Source organism: Ammospiza nelsoni, chromosome Z (genome assembly GCF_027579445.1).
Source record: "Ammospiza nelsoni isolate bAmmNel1 chromosome Z, bAmmNel1.pri, whole genome shotgun sequence".
NCBI classification, from domain to species: domain Eukaryota; kingdom Metazoa; phylum Chordata; class Aves; order Passeriformes; family Passerellidae; genus Ammospiza; species Ammospiza nelsoni.
This window is the reverse complement of record NC_080669.1, coordinates 60,394,091-60,415,762: the sequence shown is the minus strand read 5'-3', so window position 1 is coordinate 60,415,762 and position 21,672 is coordinate 60,394,091. Positions and strand designations below refer to the sequence as shown.

The window sequence follows — 21,672 nt, the reverse complement described above, 5'->3', positions numbered from 1 at the left end:
AACCCAAATTATTCTAAGGAGATGGTGGTATTATTACTATTATTATTATTGGTATTGGGATCACTACTGTTATTTTCCTGAACAAAAAAAAAGCCTTTCTTCCAAGTTTTAAGAGCTTATGGGAATAAGTGCTCACAGATGTTGAAGGCAGTTGGCTATTCAATGTGTTTCATAGAAGACTGACAATACCATTATATCACTTTCCTAGGCTGGCCTTCTGTAACACCCAAGGTGCCAGTTCTGCATGACCAAACACTATCAAGTCATGACTAAAGGCTTCCTAATGACACTGGAACCTTTCTTGACTGGATTTGCACACTAATCAGCAGTGTAGATCACTGGCAGGCCTTATCACAGGGCAAAGGAAGAACTTGTGAAAATTTAGCCCCCTGGCTCCACCCTGCCTCCTGGGAGGCAATCACAACAGGTTCTGTGGCCAAAGTTCCCTTTCCCAGGGATGCCTGTCTTTCCCTGTGAGGAGGATTTAAAGCTTTTCTGGGAAAGCACAAGAGAATGGCACCGAATTTCCATAGTACAGGGGCATCCCATTGCTGCCAGCTTATATTCTTTTACCTGCCAAGTCACAGCACTTTTTATTTTTACCAGACCAGCCTGAGTCTTGTTGCATTGGAGACTTCCATTCCTGTTGTGCCAGTTGGAAACAAAAGAGCAAGAAAACTCTGGAGCAAGAAAAATATTCTGCCTGTGCTGCAACCTTTGATTTAGGAAAATTAAAAACCTTGCATGCATTCTAATGAATCCTCATGTGCCACATTCTTAGGACATCAAAAGAAGTATTTTGGCATTTGTTAACGCAAGCCAGCACACTAAATTTGTCCACCTACCTACCCAAATTCTCAAATTTCCTTTTGAACCTAAAGTTAATTGTCCGAGACATTTAATAAATAAAACAAACAGATAACCCCAAAACTGTGAGAGAGTTCAGATAACCTTGTGTGTGTGTCTGTGTGCAAGTATGTGCATGTGTTATTGTGTGCATCCTCATACCGTGCAGAGGACAAGCTTAGGTAAAAGAATCAGAGGCATGAAACTCTTCAATTTCCTTCACATATTTTTAGTAAGTCCAAAAGAAATCCCCTTGAAAAACAGTTCTGGAATTTAAGCTATGGCCAATGAAGAAGAAAATTCCCTGTATTTATATCTGATATCCAAGTAAACTCTAAACTTGGTTATAGCATAGTATAAATGCAGCTGTAACACTGTATTACTGAAAATATGGAAAAAAAAACCCCATAACCCACTCTTAAAAATGTACATCAAGGCCCTTTGATTCTTGATGCACCAGAGAACATCTTTTCTTCCTGGGCTTCCTAACAGTCCTCACTATCAACCACTGTGAAGTTATTCACATTTTTCTTTATACACACCAACGTTCAAGCAAAAACATTCAGATGTTCAAGAAAAAAAACAACCCAGGCACAACAATATGCACCTGGTTGAAATGTATTGCTAGCCTGAGATCAACAAACTATACTTTTATTAAATACTGTACCTTGTTATTTCTTCCTTTAGTTTACATGGATCTTCTGCATAAAATTTAATGCCAAAATACAGAGTGTATGGTGGTCCAGCTGCACGAAAAAAAAATTGGTGTAACAGTGAGTTGTCATGAATGGCTAATTGGCATTAGTTGTTACTAGTTGACTACAAAACAGCTATTAAGAAGCCTATCTTAACATTTTATGAAATTTTAAATTTTCAGAAAAAATGTTACATTCACACAGGAAATGGTAATGGTATGCTAAGCATGATAGAGGCATCACAGCCATTATAAAATTATACTAATTAACAATAACACCACTTATTAGCATAAAACAAAATTTAAGAACAGAGCAGTCTTTGGACAATAATGACACTTTTAAGTGATACCGTGTGCAACCCATGTGTGAAATTTTGATACAGCAAAGAACTGCAATAACAAACTTGTTAAGAACGATAAATCTGTAGAATATTGTGCCAACTGTGTAGATGGAACATTGTTACTTCATCTTTGTCCTTTAAGTTCAAATTAAATACATACTGTTTATCAATTCTTTATGTTCAGCGAGGGTCTTTGCAGGATCCAGCCAGTACTGCGAGACAGATAATTATGGAAATTAGTTACTTAACTTTGAAAATTAGCACAGAACAATTGGTTATTCATATCACTTAACCTTTTCTTCTCCTTGCGTCATACTGAGCTGACAGGAGGAACTGCACTCTCATCCCTGGAAGAGAGAGTGCTGCTGCTTGTGCTAGTAAAAATAAGTATCAGCTGCCATAAGAAAATATGTTTTTCTGTGAGTGCCACAGGTCTTGAGATCAGCACAGGTGAGATTAAACACTTCAGTGTGGGGAAGAAGAGACAAGAATCTCATCTGCCTTTTCATTTCTCCAGTGAGTACTTAGCTCTGTGGCCATAGCACAAACCCATGCTTAAAATTACTACGCAGCTATTTATTATTTCAAAGACTGCCAAAATTTTCCTGAAGAATGCAAGAGGTGGGGGGAGGAGCAGGAGATTTCTAACATTTTATTTGCAAGCCAAAGATGAATGGAATTTCATGGATAATGCAAAGGCATTTTTCAAGCCAAAGTCAGACAGTAAAGACGAGAACATTTAGAGATCCAAGAACCCCAACACCAGGGCCCTGTGAGCACACCTGGGCACACCTACACAGTAATGTGTGCTAGATACTTGTTAAATGCTTATACAGATGGATAAACAGTGTCAGCTATAGTTACACCACAAGCTGATAGGCTGAAGTGCGAAAAGAAATGCAACAAAAAACCAACGTCTCATTAACCCAGCGCGCTTGCACAGCAGCTGCTGACAACAAACCCCGGCGTGGTGAATGCCAAGGCAGCTCCGACTGCTGCCTCCGCCCTTCCCATCTCCTGGCAGCCCCTGGGACAGCCCCGGTCCTCTCCCACCGATGCCCCTGCAAACAGCTCACCCCTGCTGCAGAGGACACAGCACCTCCTCACCCAGCTGCAAGGTGCCAGCACTGCGAATCTAAAAGTATTTAACAGTTACAGAAGAAGTGGGAAAAAATATAATAATTTTGCTGATTATATTGTTGATAGTTGCATCCCAATGCAACTATCCAGTTGCTAAAGGGACTGGTTTACTAATTGTTCTTTACAAATGCATACAGTATTACTTTAAGATTTTTTTTATTTACTAAGACTGATTAAAAAGGTACAATGTTATTAAGGAAAATAGCTCCCTTTTAAATTTAGGTAGAAATTACATTAAAAAAAATGTTTTAAAGTACAGCATAAAGAATAAATGGACTCTTTTGTCCTTTGTACTTTTACAAACCTGGCTCCCATACAAGCCAGGTATGTAAGCAGCATGCACCCAAGCTCCATGCAGTGTTTCATAATTAGCCCTTTTAAGGCCTGCAAGAACTTTACCACAAATCTGGAATCTTAATTTTTTGTATCTGCATAGGGTTAAACTTGGGTCAAATTCCATTAACCTGCTTGAAACAAAATATTAACTAGTTAGAAATGTTTGCTGTAGTATCAATCAATGAAGTGTCTGTTGCAGAAAGATCTACCAAATTCAAACTAAATGTTGGACTGTCTTAATTAGATTCTCACAATCAAGGTATTAGTTTTTGATCACATTTACAACAGGAAGAAACACAGTTTTGGAGATAAAATGTGTCATTTTTCAATTATAATCTGAAATTATCGAGACTTCCTACAGCCTAAGACAACACTAAGAATTGGAATTGCTGTATCAGATTTTTCCTGCAAATATCCAGTGCAAAGAACCTCAATCTGCCAAGTTCAGGATGTCCCTATTATATAAGAAATGTAAAAATTTTCAGGCAATTCTTGCATATAAATGTGTATTTAATGCTATTATCTTTGTTTTTAGAACCTGAAGTGATATAGATTATATTTATCGTGATATCATCAGTGAACTGATCCTGCTGCACTCTAAAAGTTTATTCTTACTACCTGTAACTCCCCTGACCATCAGCTTTGTGTCTGTTGTTTTAATTCAATAATATTCTTCTAAATTTTCTTGTTTCTACTCAACATTATCAGTCTCCATTTTTCTTCCACTGGTTATGACATCTAATTTAACACACACAAACACTTCTCTTTCCTCCTAGATAATTTAGTACATCGTGTCTGGGAATGAGTGTAAAAATCCATTTAAAAAACTTCCATTCAACAAAACACAAGGTAGGTACAATTTGACTTTTTTTCTAAGATCTTGAAGACAAAATATGCTCTGCATTGTATGACATTAATTCCCTGCATTGCCATGGGTTACCTCCTACCTGCTGTGCTCTGAGGGTTATGTGCTCAAACAGAGCTTCCTCCAAACAGGGGAGAAAAACACATCTACATTGCAGGGTGGGGGCATGGTGCAATATGAATAAATACCATTATTTGCCCTTCTGTATTTGTATTTCTCCTCTTATGTGGTACATTTGATTATAATAGCTCAAATTAGCACTATCAGGTCAAATATACTGTTGTAAATATTCTTACTGCTGTACTATTTTGTGTATATAGCATGATTCTTTTGGCATTTCACAAAAGGGAACATCTTTGGGCTTCAGGAGGACCCTTTCCCTCATCAAATTCTGCTCAGCTTTTCTTGACATATCATGTATAAATACTGCAATCTCTGCCTTTTGTGTACCTCAATAAAACACTGGCCTCTTCCATTCCAGCTTGGCTATCCTACACACCCTGGCAGAGCCACAAAGGCAGTAGCGAAGGGACTGGGTGGAGAGCACCTGGGAGCTGCAGCACAGCAGGAAGCAGCTGTGAGAGCAGCACGACAGCCCTCCTAGCACCAGTTCACCCAGCCCCTGGAGAAGTGCATGCCTGGAACACTGTTTTCACCAAATACTACAGCAATGAGAGACTGCAGTGGGAAGAGTGTGGCCAGCAAGTCGAAGGAGGCGATCCTCCTCCTCTCCTCAGTCCTAGTAAGGCACACCTGGAAAACTTTGTCCAGTTCTGAGCTCCCTAGTGCAAGAGTGCCAAGGAGCTAAAGCATAGGGTCCAGTGAAGGGTCACAGAGATGGTGAGGGTTTTGGAGCATGTCTTTTATGAGGAGAGGTAGGATCTGGGCCTATTTAGTCTGGAGAAGAGATCTCACTAATGCAAGTAAGTATCTCCAAGGCAGCTGCCAGGAGGAAGGTACCAGACCTCTTTTTAATAGTGCAAAGTGACAGGACGAGGAGCAATGGGCATAAACTAAAACACAGAAATTTCCCCCTCAATACAAGGAAGAACTTCCTTCCATTGAGGGTGGCAGAGCACTGGAAGAGCTGCCCAGGGAGGATGTGGAGTCTTGCCTTCCAGAGACATCCTAAAACCCCCTGGGTGTGCTCCAGATGACTCTTCTTTGTCAGAGGGCTGGACTGGGTGATCTCCAGAGGTCCCTTCCAACCTAATGAGTCTGTGATTCTGGACAGAGCTTCCTCAGCCACCCTCAGACTCTGCTACACATAGTCTGGTGATTGGGTCTCACTTAGAAATAGCAGATGGGGCACAAAGTCCTGGGAGATGAGGCAGAAGACACAAATGTCCTCTCCAGGAAGACCAAGCTGAGAACCATATCCACACTGCGAACCACGAGGACAGTATCTAGCATCAACTCGCATTAATTTGGGTGCCAGTACTCTCTGCAGTAATGCAAAAGGCTCAGGTGAGGGTTAGATGATGGAGCACAGTTAGGGATTCTGTGGCACTCAAAGAAAATTGGTCTTTTTTTAAAGAACTTGCAGCACTAAGAAAAGTACTCAAGTACCACATGAGAAGAAGCACCATGTAGTTTGTCAACAGAGGGACTATTAGGAAACACTACTGACAACACAGCATTAGCTGAACCCATTTGTTCATTGGGGTGTAGTTTTATATCATGGAATTTTTAATTCATTATTAAATGTTGTACTTTAACCAATTATCAGAAAAGATATTTTGTTGTTCCTTTGGAGACCTATCTTGTTCAGGAGCACTAAGTAGATATAGGTAATGCTATTCTGACATCAACTTGTAATCTTCCAGAGCTTGATTTTTCCATTTGAATACTGTCCTTTTACTGTGGAGAATTTAGCAAAACCTGGAATGTCAGTAAAGCAAAATTTGTGCAATATGACCAAATTACTACCCTAGAGACAGGGTCATCCAATTTGTGCTTTACCCTACTTTTCATGCCCCTGCCAGTGCCACCCAGTTCTGTCAACCTGCTGCATCCAGCTGTTCTCACAGGCTAATTAGTTTGTTGGTGTTCAGGAAGAGACCATTTTAATGCTACACATTCATATACACTACGTAGCACAGTGAAACCTTGTTCACTCATTAAAGCCCTACTGGTAGTACTAAAATAATTATGATACCACCCACATAAGAGGTAGCTCACCAACACAGCACTTAAAAGACCACCTGGAAGTGCTGAGGCATGCAGGAGTAATGGGGAAATAACCAAACAATCCTTTTCAAACCCTTAATAAGAAAAATGTTTCTTTTGTGACCGATTTATGTTCTTTAAAATACATCACTTTGTCTACGCTGCTTTGTTCGTCATTCAGTTAAACCTATAGTGTGACAAAAAACCGGACAGTACAAGTAATAAAACTTTCCCCACCACAAGCAATGTATTAATAGGTAGCCCAACCCCCAAACACTTTTCTCCCTCTGAGACTAACTCAGGACCATGGTTTTAAAGCTAATTAGCAAGGTAACCTTTTTCCTCTTCCCTTAGGAAATCCACTGTGGTCGATCCAAAAAATATCCAATCCAAAATGCAGATCTAGGCTTATTGCCAGCCATTACTGAACTAATTCCCACAACAGCCCAGAGTGTTTTAGCTGTGGTCGGCATGCAACTAAATATATGTTTACAGCTAAAGCACAAGGTGTTTTTTGTTGTGTGAAAACTTTCCATTCTTCTGCCCATTCTTAAGAGCTTACAGGAGTTCACTAAAAAAAGCAAGCTAGCAGCATAAAGCCACACATCACAAAACACATAAAACTACACACAGTAGTGCTGTTTGGCTCATTTATGAACTTTTCAGATGAAGGAGCATCAGTTTTTTGCTATCCTTACATAGACAAACAACACAAACAGGCCTTTTCACAATGATTTGTTACAGAACAATCCAGGTGCAAAGGCAGTCCCTGTGGCAGCATCTCCAGGCTGGGCAGTGGCACTCTATAGCCTTGCACACAGCTGATGTCCCATATCCACATGATAAGGCCTGTGTTTGTGTAAGAGCGGGCGAATGACAGAAGTGGGATAAACACCTTCCTAATCCATGGGAAAATCAAGAATCACAGTGGCTTCCTGACACTGAGCTGGCCAGAGGATAAAGCCTAAAGCTAACATTAAATTAATACCACTGGAGCACCACACGAGAGAAAAAGCAGAACAAAAGGATGTGCCCTAAAATATGCTTTTGTGTGTCCCTTTCATAACAGAGGTGCAATCCATTTTTGTACTCATATTTTCATATACACCACTAAACATACCCTGTGTATGTTTCTGGAAACATCCCCAGGAACAGCCATTTCTATTTATTTGCAACCACAGCTAACAGGAAAACACTTCAGAGAGCAAAAAATACCTACCTGCTCTTCATTCACACCTCAAATTCCTCAGGAAATCAAAACCACCATTTTTAACAGTCTACTTTAATTCACAGCTGAATTTGGCTTTCATCTTCATAGAACAAAATTATTAGAAGCTCATCAAGGAACTGAATTCATACATTTCTGGACTACGACACGGAAGTTAAAACATAGGGAATGAGGCAGTCTGTAGCTCTCAGTAGCAATCAGCAATCTGCTTAATACTGTTCTAAATTCAGTCTTTACATGACCAGCTTCTGGTTAACAGAAGAACTCAGCAAATGTTTACCCAATTCAATAAGTTATTACTATCTTTTGGTGAAACAGGATCTTGTAGAGTGCTATCATCACTAAACACCGGCTTCAAAGCTGTAATGGCTTGACTTAACTTAACCATAGGCCAGGCACTATTCCCTTCATAATTTTTAGGTAGCATGAAGACCATCCTGTGAATACAGCACTGGTTCTTCTTGCTGAGCATTCCCTGCTCCTCACCTCTGCCTGCAGCAGTCCTGCACAAGCCTTTGGTGGGGCAGACAGCAATGCTCCAAAACACTGCCTGCTTTGGCTGAAACATCTCAGCCTGGCTGAAACATCTCCTTGTCTGTTTAGGATGGAAACGTCTCGGTGGGAAAAGCCTGGGATGTGGGGTGAGTCCCTGCCAAGGAGGCTCTAGAGAGCATGGGCTCAGGGACACAGAGATGGTTCAGGCAGAGTGAAAATGGCATTGCCCAGCAAAGCCTGAAACAGGTGTTTGGCCAGTGTTGCAGCAAGTGAAGCAGGCTGTGATGCACTCAGGGGTGCTCTTTCCCAGGCACTGCAGTGCCAAGTGAGGCTGAGTAGCACAGAGCACCAGGCACTGGCTTCAGGTCACAGTATTAAAGAGGAAAAAATATCAGTCCTAAGTTCATATAATAATTATTTTATTTGTACTTCCTTAATTTAGTTTTCAACAACATTTAACATTTGATTCCATTCCTATCTAAGGTGCTAATGGCTATTCCAAGACTTTATTGGAAATAAACAAAATAAATTATTACTGGAAACCTGAGCCAGGAAACAGTGAAAGTTAGGGGAAGTATGACAATCTAATGCTGTACAGGCAACCGGCGCAACAGGGTGAATTTTATGCATGCCAAATCCAATCTGCTGTGTCTCTCACTCACCGTTTGATGACTTCGGTCACAGTAGCGCAGCCCAAAGTAATCTATTTCCACCAGGTTTAAGTGACGAAATACGTAGCCCAGGACAACCGACCCCTTCGTTGACTTCTGTGGGAAAGAATTTACACAGCCTACTCACAAAGATGCTCTGCTTTTGTCAGCTATGTGCAGTGGCATTCATGCATTCAATTAGCTTTGTCTAGAAAAAAAAAAAATGAGGCAGCTGCCAGTGCCTTTAACAAAAATTTCAGCAGTACAGATGAAAATATTTTGTATGTTTGAAAAATAATTCTGTAAGACACTATTAGGAAGCTGGCAAGGTAGTAGATACACAATACCAAAAGAAAAACAAACAAACAAACAAAAACCCCATGGTTCTAGTGAACACAGCATTTTTCAAATCCCACTCACCCTTCCAGTACAGACCTGTCACTCAAGCTCTGACAATGGAGAACAGGAGGCAAAACTGCCCTTAAGACTTAAATTATACATCATTAACTTCTCTGTTACTAATCTTTGTAAAGAAGGTTAGTTTTATTTGTTTTCTTGTAAAATATTTTTGATAGTAGAAGGGAGAACAGTCCAACACCCTGAATTGAAATAATCCCACTGTTTTCTTGAATAGCACTTCATTAAGTGTCTACGACAGTATTTGCAAACAATGTCGGGGACAATATGCTCCACAAAAAGCTCACTTCCACCTGAATGCCTTGTATTTGTTGGTTCGCCTGGCAGCCAACAACAAACAGATGAGGAAGATGGAGAATAATTACACAGAATGATCCCCTCTCAGAATCAATTAGAGCCTTTGATGATTACAGTCCTAAATTCCACAAGAAAATATGGACATAACTCATAATAACGTTTTGCTTAACTGCTTCATATTTTATAAACTACTAGACTGTAGTAAAATCACCACAGAGAAAAGAAAGTGGAAGCTGTGAGATATTATTTGTGCAGTTTCATTTTTTAACCTATGAACAGATAATTTCAAAATTAAAATGGCAAATAATAGTAATTAAAAAATTCTTTAATTTAGTTCTGCTGGTGAAGTATTAATCACATCACAACAGTGAAGGTCTGTTTTTTTTCAGTGGGTGCCTTTGGTCAGGACTCATATCTAATCCCACGAGCAGGGACAATACAACAATTTCAGGTGGCCACTCACAACTAAGCAAGCCATGACAAGGTAAACATCTCTGGTAGGCTGGAAACAGCATATCCATGCTATTCACCAGATTTACTACACATTTGTTTAAATTAGGAGATGTACTTGAAAGGTTCTCTTTGTCTAAATCCATCAAACTGGTTGTTTATATCAGGCAACTGCAATTACATGTTCCCTCAGCGTGTACAGTGAGCCTTAATGATCAGCCACAAAACAGAGGGGGGAAACACGATTAAGGTAAGCATAAATTCACTACATCTCAATTTATCAAGTTGGATAAAGCAGAGAAAAACAGTGATTTTATCATCAGTTTCATCAACAAGAAGCTGAAGTAAGGTTGTGAGAACAAGGCAAGACAGGCTGTAGAGTGACTATCAGGAGCAGTGCGGAAAAAAAGTTGGAACAAAACAAAACACACCTTAAAAATACTAAAAATACAGGTTTGATTACTAGACAGTAGGGATTTAAGACTGAAGTAGTAATTGTCCTTGCTAATTTTGTTTTTAAATTAGTTGTCATTCAAAAGAAGCAGAAGTGATATCCCACTAAAAAGGACATTGCTATCTCATCATTCATGTATTGGACTTGATGATCCTGGTGGGCCCCTTCCAGTTGGCATGCTCTATGATTCTGTGTCATATAAGGTAAATTACCTTCAGCATTGTTAACTATTTCCATCATCATTTAAACAGTACGGCAATGTCTTGGGAACCTAGGGCTGGACAGGCATCTTTAGAAACACAAGAAAAGTTCAAAATAAGCAAGCAACCCTGACACCAAATGACCCATGCACATAAATGATGGCAACACCTCCAGCTGGGCACTAAACATTCAGAGAACATTTTAGACTAAAGGATCTCCAGCATCAGCCACTCCGAGTTGATGGTTTTTGACACAGTTAAACACAGTGAGGTCAGCAAACACTTGCAGAAGGTATAAAAAGGGGTGCCTGCACCATGGCTCACAGGACACATTGAGTGGTACCCACCCAAGCCTTGCTCAGCTTCTGTGACTGTGTGAAGTTCAAATCTGTTTTCTTTCAATGAGCTTTCCATTCCTTGTCTGACCAGTACCATTATTCACAGTGTCCTTTGGTTTTATTAACAGCACCGAGAAACAATGATTGAGCCACCAAGATGAAGCTGTCAACTTCAAAAACGCAAGTATTATTTTACTTACAATAAGAGTACACAATCGTACAAAATCCTGGGAGTAATCAAAGAAGCTTAAGTCTTAAAGGAGTTCAACTTTCATGACTCTGCACCAGTTTAGAATGCCACTACCCTTCTTGTCTGGAAGTCTTCTGCTTCATTCAGTTGAGGACTGCTTAAGGAGTTTTTGGGACAGCTTCCCTCCTATAGACCCTAAAGCTGGTGTGTTATCCCCAAGAAAGATGCATATATCAGACCTGGTTTGGTTAAAACTAAAGCCCCCTTTTCTTCTTTTCAGAGATAAAAGGCTTTAAACTGCTTTTTACTAATACTGCTCAGTAGATAGAAAACATAAATGCCTGTTAATTTATTCTCTTTTGATGCAGCTCAGTTAATACTTCAATAATTGCAGGTTCTGCAGAAAGAGGTGGTCTGGCTGTGGGGAAAGGCTGAGCAAACCTACCCAGCTTACAGTAGCTGGGGGCTCTCCACCTCTACAGCAGCAAGGTGCTCAGTGCTTTGATTACTCACAGCAAAAACAGACTGCCTGGTGTAGTCTCCACAGCCCTCTCTGCCAATCCCTTTCACATCTTTCAGCACAGCCTGCCGAACACAAAGAAGTGCTTTGCAAGGGAACAGCCAGGATATGAGCCAGGACCTATCCTCACACCCTTAAACCTCGCTTTCCTTAACCTCCTACTTTCCCAGCACTGGGGAGCACAGTCCACATAAAACACTGACCCTTGGTGAAATCACTGCAGACTCATTTTCAGTTGAAGTTCTCAGTTTTAGCCACTTGATTTCAGGGTTTCATGCAAGTAATTTGCATCTCTAAGTCAAATCAAGAAAGAAGTTTTGCTGATGAATCCCTTAGCAACTACTTCTCAGTCCTGACACACATTTGTACCACATTTGCTCAAAGTTTTGCAAACTAAGAGAAGCCATCTTATTTCCCCTGAAAAAATTACAGCAAAATTCAGCAAAGCTGGAAACCAAAACTATCAAAGAGGTTAACAGGATTACATTCACATCATATGGCACTGCAAAAATTACATAATCTGCCTTGCATTAAGCTCAGACTTGCAAAAGGTTTGCATTCTTAGGGGTAAACCCAAGTACATTTGAAAATACCATCAGCAATGCTTTCAAGAGAGAACAAAGAATTGTTTCAATGAGTCATAACATCTTGCTTTACATGTTAGCACTGTGGCTTCATAAACCAGAAAGGCAGGTTTATACTGGCTAAAGAAAATGACAGCCAGAACATTCAGGAGAAGGCTGATTTAACTGTAGTTTTCTTAACCAAAATGAAATTATTATTTTAAAAGCAGTACATAGAGTTCTGTGTTTTAACATATTCATATTACTCTATATTTAAACACCAGAAATTCTTATCTTTCACACTGCTCACTGCTTTTTAGCTCCAGTGAGGTTTTTCTTGTTGGGTAGTTTTTAATTTTCTCTCTTGTGTTGTACAGAGCAGTGGAGGCCGTGTCAGAACTATTACTAGCATTAACTGAATTTAAAGATAAAATCTCTGACCCAGTAGGATGCTAGTCCCTCTACTGAAGGAAAAGTGCTATAGGTAGTGAAGCCTCTTTTTATTGTCTCTTTTAGATCAAGCAGGCTTCATGGGGCTTTTCTCCTGAAAATAATTCAATCCACACACTCTACCTCTTACAACCCCCCAAGAAAAGCTAAGGAACATGCAGAATTCATGAGCCTTTGCTCAGAAAAAGGGCTTAGAACTTAGGCTGAACATAACCTTTGCCTTTTGAGATGCCCATCAGAGTCCCCCCTGATGCAGCATGCTTGGAGACCAAATTGCAGTATTTGCCCTAGGTAAAGGTTACTAAGGAGAGATTAAAATAATGCACAAAGACAGCACACAATCATGCATGAGAGTGAGCAGAAATAGTTGTCTCCAAACAGCATTTTCTCGCTTTTCTTTTTGGCCTATTCTTCCTCCTTACCTCAAGCTCAGAGAAGACTAGACACCCTGCAATTTTTCATCACCTTCCCCTGACGAAAGCAGCAAGGCATGAAGCTCTGAAATCAAAGTCTTTGGTTTTTAACAATGAAGACTAAGGACCCCTTTTCCCCAAGGCAGTGTGCCACCCAGGCCTCAATTTGCATACCACATGTTCAAGCACAGAAAAGCCTTTAAATTAAAAATGCTAAACATTTACAAATATTCACCTAGACAAAACAGCTTAGCCTTAATTTCCAGAATGCATGTCCAAACAGAGAAGAATTTACATTAGTGTTATTTTATACGTGCAAGGTATTCCCCAGCACAATCACATAACAGAACTAAATACTTTGAGGAACTGAGAATTTAACAAATCCAAATGAAACATCACAGGCTGCCATAAGTATGCATGAGTAATATGAACCATCCAAAATGTACTAACCCATCCCTTCCTCTCTGCTTGTATTTCACTGGCAGCAGACATGCCAACATGTTTTCAGAGGTTTTTGGATTTATGGGCACAGGAAGACCTCCCTATCACTGTTCCCAAGAACTTGGCACAGTGTCTGACGTGCCTGGATGTAAGAGATTACACTGGTTTCTAGGTGCTGTATATTAAGATACCTGTAAATCTGTTTAGCTTTCACTAGTGGTCAATCCATTGCATTTCAGTCAGAAAATGCTATTCTAGAAAAAATGTCTGAAGATGCACCATATTTTTCTGGTTTTGCAATTATTGTATCTGTCACAAATTTACCTGCTTAGGGGCAACCTCTTTGAGAGAGGGATACATTCCTAGAAGCATGGGCTGCAGACAATTGAACACCTCCCCTTGTAACTACTGGCTGGAGTGCACTTTGAGCCACTGTCACAGATATATTTACTTGACTCCTAAACACAGAAGAAAACAAGTTAAAGAAATTATGCTTTAAAAATGTTTGGCTTTTTGGGAATGTTGGGAAATTATGGGAAATTGCGAAAAAATGTCGGAAAATTACTTCAGTTCAGGGGGTCTTTTTTGGGGAGAAGATTTAAGCAAGTTGTAGTTGTATATTACATATATAATATACATATATACCAGTTGTATATATGTATGTGTTATACCATGTTTATATTTACATGGTATAACAATGCAATTTGGACATGCACACACATTAAAAGGAATGCTCTAAGCAGGAATCAAAGCCCAATGAAGAAAACAAAGGACAAGTAGAGCAAGCAAATAAGTAATGGGAAGACAAATAAATTTTGGAAACATAATTACTTTACTAGTGCTGTAAAACTGATCTCCACAACAAATGATATTTTACAAAATGGCAGTAACTGGTTCTGTTTAGAGGAATTCTAGCCATACAAATTTTTTGTTAAAATCTATTTACTAATCTATCCCCTGATATTAACATTATCCAGTTCATTAGCATCTACATTCACTGTATGACAGATGAGTTAAGCTACCAACAATAATGCATTCCAAGTTTTCACAGAAAAGAGCTTTTCTGAAGAACTGAATACCAATGAACATTTCCATCATTCTAATGTACTTTGATTAAATCTACACCTAAGAAAGGAATTATGAATAATGTAATAATGAAATTAGAAAACACAGAATACAACCACTCATTGGGAATGGTGAAGATGTAGGTTGCTCTTGTTTTTCTACTTTTTGAAACTGCTCTTTACTCACAGCTGTATGATCTGGTGTACCTTCTGGTCACGAGACAGCCCTTTACTCTGTGAGGTGAGCAGCTCCATGGTAGAGCACTTGGTGGAAGAGTTATCTTGGCAGAGAAAGGATGCTGTACTTACTTTTGGCTCATTCATTCTAAATAAAGTAAGCATACCATTTTCTAGGTGATTTTCATGACAGTTTCTGCAATTCTTTTTGCAGTCATTGAAATCTTTCTTGAAACCTTTCTTATATAAATTTCTTGCCATTTTAAAAGTCTATTTTTTGCTGCTGCATATTTTGGTATTCTTGGATTCTGTTTTGTTCCTCTTTTTAGTTATTTTGCCTTATTTATTTTTCTTCCTTTATTTGTTATGTTTTATTACAGCAATTCATGTTAGCTTTGTCAACTTACATAAAAAATATCAATTGAGAAATAAATACATAAGTATAATCGTTTTTGTATCAGTCATCTAGTCCTGGTATATTTGGTTTTATTCTCCTATTTGTGATTTTGTGATTGCTGCCTTTGCGCCAAAGGGAGGCACTTGAGGAACTAAAGCCTCAGTTCGAACACCCTATCTTTTCCTATGGTCATCCACTTAAACACCTTTTTTTTTAGGTGTTGCATGCATTTTCATGGAGCATACTAAACTGATTATGCATAGCAGTTTTAGAGCACAGGGACTTAAAATTTAAATATGTCACTTGCTTTGCTTAACTGCTTTTAGTGTAAGACTGACAAGGGAGAGTGTCAGTAAAGAGCTGAACTCTAAAAGGCTTTCAGAAAGAGAATGTTAAAAATTAAAGACTAGACACTCACTCTGACAAACTGCTCAAGGATTTTACTATCGTTTCAGCTGTTAAAAAAGTAATGAAGTTTTAGTCTCATAAGAAGTTGGCTCAAACTATTAGCTGGCAGAATGGTTAGAAGGTTTTCTGTGTTAGATTGTTTGGGAAGCTTTTAGGAGCAAGAAGAATGGGAAGGAGAAAAGGTCAGTGAACATCTTGCCAATCCTTTATTTTGCCATTTTTTCATTCAGAATGAATAGCTGTACTGTCAGAGCTGAGCATACCTGCAGAAGCTTGTTTGTACAGAGCTCCACTAGACTGAGCGAAAACAAACCACCTTCTCATGGTCTCTGTCCCTCAGCAAAGCCCAAATGTAGGGCCCTGCTCACCACACCTGCTCTCACCCTTGTTAACATCTTTGCCTTCAAGTTGCTCCTTCTTTTATTACAATAATTATTTCTGCTGCTGTCTGACTTTTACCTGTGTCATCCCCCTTTTTTCTTTCCCCTCCTTTAGACTCCATTTCTCAAAATCTCATCAGCGTTCTGGTCATGAAGTCAGCAACTTATGATGGCAATTCCCAAGTAGATTCTCAATTTATTTTTTAACCCTTTCTTTCTAAATCCCCATGTTCAAGAGTAAGGGCTACAACACATAGAACACAGAGACTTAAATCTTCATCTTCAAGTCAATTCACACCTTCAAAACTTCTATCAAGCTCAGTTAATTTTTTAAAAAATAAGTTCTTATATTTTCCTTCTTCAAAAGCAATGGTGCTAGCATGATTTTGTTTATTGAACTCTCTCTCTTTTGATTCTGTTAATTGAACTCTCTCATTATGAGTCAAGAGATATTACAAGAGAAAAAGTTACAAAAAAACCAGTGGAACCTTCTCAGATGCAAAACTAACAGAAAGGACAAAGAGAAGGTATATTTCTTGACTGGACAGGGCCACCTTTTCTCCCTAGCTCTGGCATAGGTGAGTCGGGGAAGAAAGAGAGGGGGAAATGCAAAACAAAAATAGTAGCTCTCTCCATTCAACAAGACTTTCAAAGCACACAGATCTTTGGAACTTTCCTCCTCCACCACAAACCCGAAGGAGTCGTGCCCCACCACAGAGCCACTCACATCCCAAAAAGCTTTTCCCAAACACTTTATGATTTTTAATATTTAAAAGTGTTATTTCCCTTTTGATGAAGTTCAAATTCTCATTTGGGCTGACACCACCAAGTTACTTACTTCTGCAGTGGAGACAGACAGAAGGCAAAGGAATATATTTATTATCCTAAAAATTGTACATATGATTTCTGTACATCTTTGATAATCTGATTGCCATGGTGCTTCCCAGAAAACTGGGAATTCATTATACTGGAAACTTAATTCCTAATTTCTTAAAATAAGCATCTGGAATTTCATATTTAAAAAAAAATTAAGATTGACCTTTTTTTTTTTAAAGTCTTCATTTTTTTCCCATTAGAGCAATGGAGGATTTTGTTCTAAAAATGGTTTTCCAGATAGTCGCATTAACAAATGCACACACACACCAAAAAAAAAAAAAAAGTCAACACGTTTGCACCAGGACAAGAATAAGTTACCCATTAGCAGGCCATAATGGTTGCTAATGGGGAACTCTATACACCTGCATTCTCTCCTTCCCCTTCTAGAATTTCTGGCTATCCTGAAGAGATGCTATCCAGTGCCACACACTGCATGGGCTCATATTACCATTTTACTGGTGCTGGGCTGCATTCAACTTTAACAGGCTTGACTGAAAAATAACCCCAACATAAAAGCCCGTGCATGGGAAAGGAAGGACGCTCACGGAGCCGCGGCAGCAGAGGGGGATGAAAGGAGGTATCCATCACAGCTCCCAGCTCTTGTCACCCTCTGCTAGTCCTCCCTGGCCCCTCACGCCCACACTCACAGCCAGAGTGCCTCATTCAGCTGTCAATCAACTCCCGAATCATTCAGCTGTCAATCAGTCCCCGAATCGCTGCAGGTTCCAGCCCTGCATATTCACATGAAACAGAATCCAAGCCAGCCCTTTTTTTTCTTTTCTTTTTTTTTTTTTTTTTTTTTTTGTAGAATGATACCCCTGTACATAAATAAACACAAAACGCAAGTGTTAAGTTAAAATAGCAACACACATAATTTAAATTTAAAGCATCGACAGAACCTGCCAACCATTAATACATTCTTTTGTGTGAATGAGGCAGTGTCACCACCGGTTGCTTCCCCCCGCCCCTGCAACTCACACAGGACTATCCCTGTCTCCTCCCTGGCATCATTGCTCATCCCTGGCGGCCAGTGCTCTGCTCCTAATTATATCTACCCGTGGTGTAAGCCAGCGGGTTTTGTGTGCTTTCCTGAACCACCTCCCAGTTCCTCGCCCTTTCCTACACGCTCCCTGATTCCACGGAGCACCAACAGCACCCTCCACGCTCACACCCCTGGCACAGACACCGCTGCTTCCCCAGCCAGGCATCCTCAGCGGCTCCTGTGGATTGCACTAAATCCTCCCTCCACTACTCCGACCCACCTCCAGTCTGCTTCTTCACTCTTCCCACCGACTTTGTCCTTGTCCCCACGTGAATCAGGAGAGGAAATTTCTCCACACTCCCATACTGTGGGACAGGTAACGCAGGGACACATTTGACGGCTCCAAACGCAAGAAAATTGTTTTCAGTTTTTGTGCCCAAACTCAAGCATCAGGAACACCCAGACATAATAGGGCCAGTGTGAGGTGGCATCCTAACAGGACTTCACTGAGAAAGTCTGAGGAAATCTCTCCTGAGAGAGAGATTCCAGCATCTTAAATGGGCTTATTTTAGGCATATCTTTAAAAAATGGAGAACAACACATCTCTGGTCTGGTGACCATGCTGACAGCAATTGTAATCTCTTTGTTCCAAGAGTTTCTCAGACAAAAGTTGCCAGGTTTTCTTTTTCTTGGAAATAGGTAAACAGATTTCAACAAAACTTTGTGAAATAATTCATTGCAGAGTTTGAAAACTGGTGAGTAGAAAACCTACAAAGATAACAACCAACTTCAGTAGGGCTAACAACCCTCTCCCTTGCACCTTCCCTTCTGGAAAGTCCCACAAGCTTCTGACACTGAATTTACAGCTATTTCCTCAGAGATTTCATTAAAAAGTCAATATTACGCTGAAAAAGCTCTTGGGCAAGGAACTGTAGTGATAACACATCTATCTCCCTATTAAAAGGTAATGCACAAAACATTCTGTGTGGCTTCAAGGGAAACTATGGCATATTTTAGTAAGATTTTCTTTTTCTGTGACCTCCATTCTTTTTCTCTTTCAGCAATTAAACCTCTCAAGTAGTGACCTGATGTTAATCACAGTGATTCAAGGACATTACTTTCTCACTGCTTAGTCTTCATTGGATCTCTAAAATGGGTAGTATATTTTGAAATGCCTTTATATGATATGGAAACTGCACAAACCGGAGAACACAATTTGCATGTTCACATAGTCATCAATAAAATCACCACAATCTCTTTATTTTTAAGAGATGTTTAACATACCAAAGTTGTTGGGGAAAGATGCTTTTAACATGAGGCTACAAACCAATTAACTTCTATGCCTTGACTTGAAACCTATTCCTGCAGATTTTTATTCTTTGATATGGAACATTCAAGAAACGAAGTATTTTATACATGGTGTAATATGATATGTATGATATATACTTACATATATGACAGTTATATTTTTATACATGGTGGCAGCTTACCTATGTAAGTTAATAAGAATATTCCGTATAATAAAAAAACAGAAAAAAGAAAAAAACCACTCACCTTAATTAGCATCTCTACAATACATCTCCGTGAAGGAAAATATAAAGCGATTAAAGACATGTGCAAATCTGGATAAATTTCTTTACTGCCAGCTGATAGGCAGATTAGTGATTAGTATAGTGTAAAGATCTATACACAAACATAGCGCACATAATTTTGCAGAACCAGATCCTTCTTTCTTTACATTTAGTACAAAACCAACAAATATGTCTGTGCATTTACAAAAGTTGCAGAGATGTAAGCAGTTAACTCCTTAATGCTCATAGTCTCAGTATTGTGACTCCACTGAAAAAAGGCATCCTTGCAGCATCTCCATTATCAGACTAATGAGGTTAGTTAATTAAATGCCCAAGGCATACCACCCTTTCCCATCTGCTATACTCCACTTACACACTTACACATCTCAAGCAAGAAGGAAAACAGTTTTTAAAACAGCTTGCTGACTACGGACATGAAATCACAAATATATTTCACATTAGGGGGAAAAAAGGGAGTTGATTATTACCAGAAGACAACAGATATCTGTTTAAATTTTTCACTGGTGATGTGAAAATAACACATTCAGATTTATGTAAATGTGAAATTTATTACTGACTTTTAGGGCAGAGATTTTATATTAATGTTAGAAATAAGATTTTAAGCCTTTAGCCTAAAATTTGCACACAGTGGAGCTGTGCTCACAGTGCTTTCTTTGGACCCAAAGAGCACACAGGTACCAGCTACCTTCCAATAATCAGAGTAGAAAACTGATGACTGCAAGAAAAGCAAAATAAACTATGAAACTGAAGGTTGATTGTAAAAACTCTTATGTTTAAAATCTCAAGCTTGCAGGCAAGCCACTGGTATTGTCAGGAGTCTTCAGCAGAGAATCTCCATTTCTATTACAGCTGTACCCTGCCACAGAGCACTGAATGAACCTTAAATGTTCATGTTTTAAAGGAATTTTTTTAGATACTGCATATGCCCAACACCATTCTTTCACTACAATCACGACATATTCTGCAGACTAGACCATTTCATTTCCAATAGATCACTACTTTTCATTTTTAACTTGCTAAAAATGTACTTGATTATGTCCAAATCTCTAAGGTAAAATTACCCATCTCTGATCTGTGTTCAATACAAGACTTTTGGCAGTATTACTTTTGTTTACAATAAATTTAACTTACTGGATGATTTGGACAAAATCCTATTCACACTGAAATCCAAAAGTAAAAAAAAACAAAAAACACAAAAAACCCCCCAATCTTTTGCTTAAAGACAGGAGGTTCGCACCCTTCAGTTTTGATCTGATTGCTTGAGGATAAAATAGTGTGGTTTGCTTAGAGTAAAACCAGCAGCATATTCAGCAGAACTTAATAAAGTAATAGCCCGTAGGCTTCCCCTGGCATTTCAGTTAAGAGGTACCATTTCTGTAAATTTTTAAGGTTTACCACTTCATGCGGACCTCAACCACGCCCATACTCATCCCTTTGTCAATGGGCTGCTAAATGAGATATATCAAAGTAATGATTCTTGAAGTTCTGTTGCAAAGTCAGTGACTCTCATTTTCCAGAATTAATTGTGACTAAGCACCCTTCCTTGTAAAATATAAGGTTTTAACTTTTGCATTTTTTTTTTCCTAGTGATATGAACTCCTGCTCACAAAACTTCTCTGCTGACAATAACCACACCAGGACTGTTACATGAGACAATACCCAAAACCATACTGGAATATGTATCTCTTTATATGTACATGTTACAACATGTATGTAAAATTATTTTTAAATAACCATGTTTGTTTATAAGTGGAGGAGGTTGTGTTATTATTTAGGGCATTCCCCAAAATACTGATGCTTCCCACCCAAGGTGATTTGAAACCTCATCCCAGGTAGCTGATAAAAGGAAGACAGACACTAAAACTGCAAGATTCTCTCTTTCTACTGAAAGGTGCAGCTCTGTGTGAGTCAAAGTAGGTTTCAGTAAATCTTTTCCAAGTCTAAACCTAACAGGTTGGTCCAGTATCCACCATGATAAGGATTCATCCCAGCACTATTTCTCCCAGGCCCTGCTCCTCAGCCACCGGGTTGTACTACACACAATGTCTCAGCCATGACTAAGGACCAAGGCTTTCATTTATTTGCCCTACTATACAAAAATATAATGAAATACCCACTTAACAAATGCCCTCAAGGACAGTCTCGTCCAACTTCCCAGTTGTAAGAAACCCAGCAGCTCTCACTAAGATGCCAAAGGTGCTTGACATCCCCATCCTCCTGCCAAAGGGAGGGTGCATGCCAGCCTACACAGCTGCTCCTGGGAGTATAACTCATCTGGTTTCAATGAAAATGATCCAGG

At 39.3% G+C, this 21,672-nt stretch overlaps 1 protein-coding gene across 3 annotated transcripts in view; it reads right to left on the bottom strand.

Annotated features, from left to right (window-relative positions):
- The window catches only part of EPB41L4A (erythrocyte membrane protein band 4.1 like 4A), a 118,445-nt gene that overhangs the window by 62,939 nt on the left and 33,834 nt on the right, over nucleotides 1-21,672 (bottom strand). For 2 of the 3 annotated variants that reach the window (XM_059492340.1, XM_059492342.1), the window contains exons 2-4: nucleotides 8,777-8,881; nucleotides 2,042-2,093; nucleotides 1,514-1,592 (exon numbers count right to left, since the gene is read on the bottom strand). In XM_059492340.1, coding sequence (XP_059348323.1) covers nucleotides 1,514-1,592; nucleotides 2,042-2,093; nucleotides 8,777-8,881 — 236 coding nt within the window. Of the gene's footprint in view, nucleotides 1-1,513; nucleotides 1,593-2,041; nucleotides 2,094-8,776; nucleotides 8,882-13,821; nucleotides 13,906-21,672 lie in introns of those variants that run through there. The other variant, XM_059492341.1, reaches the window with a different exon arrangement.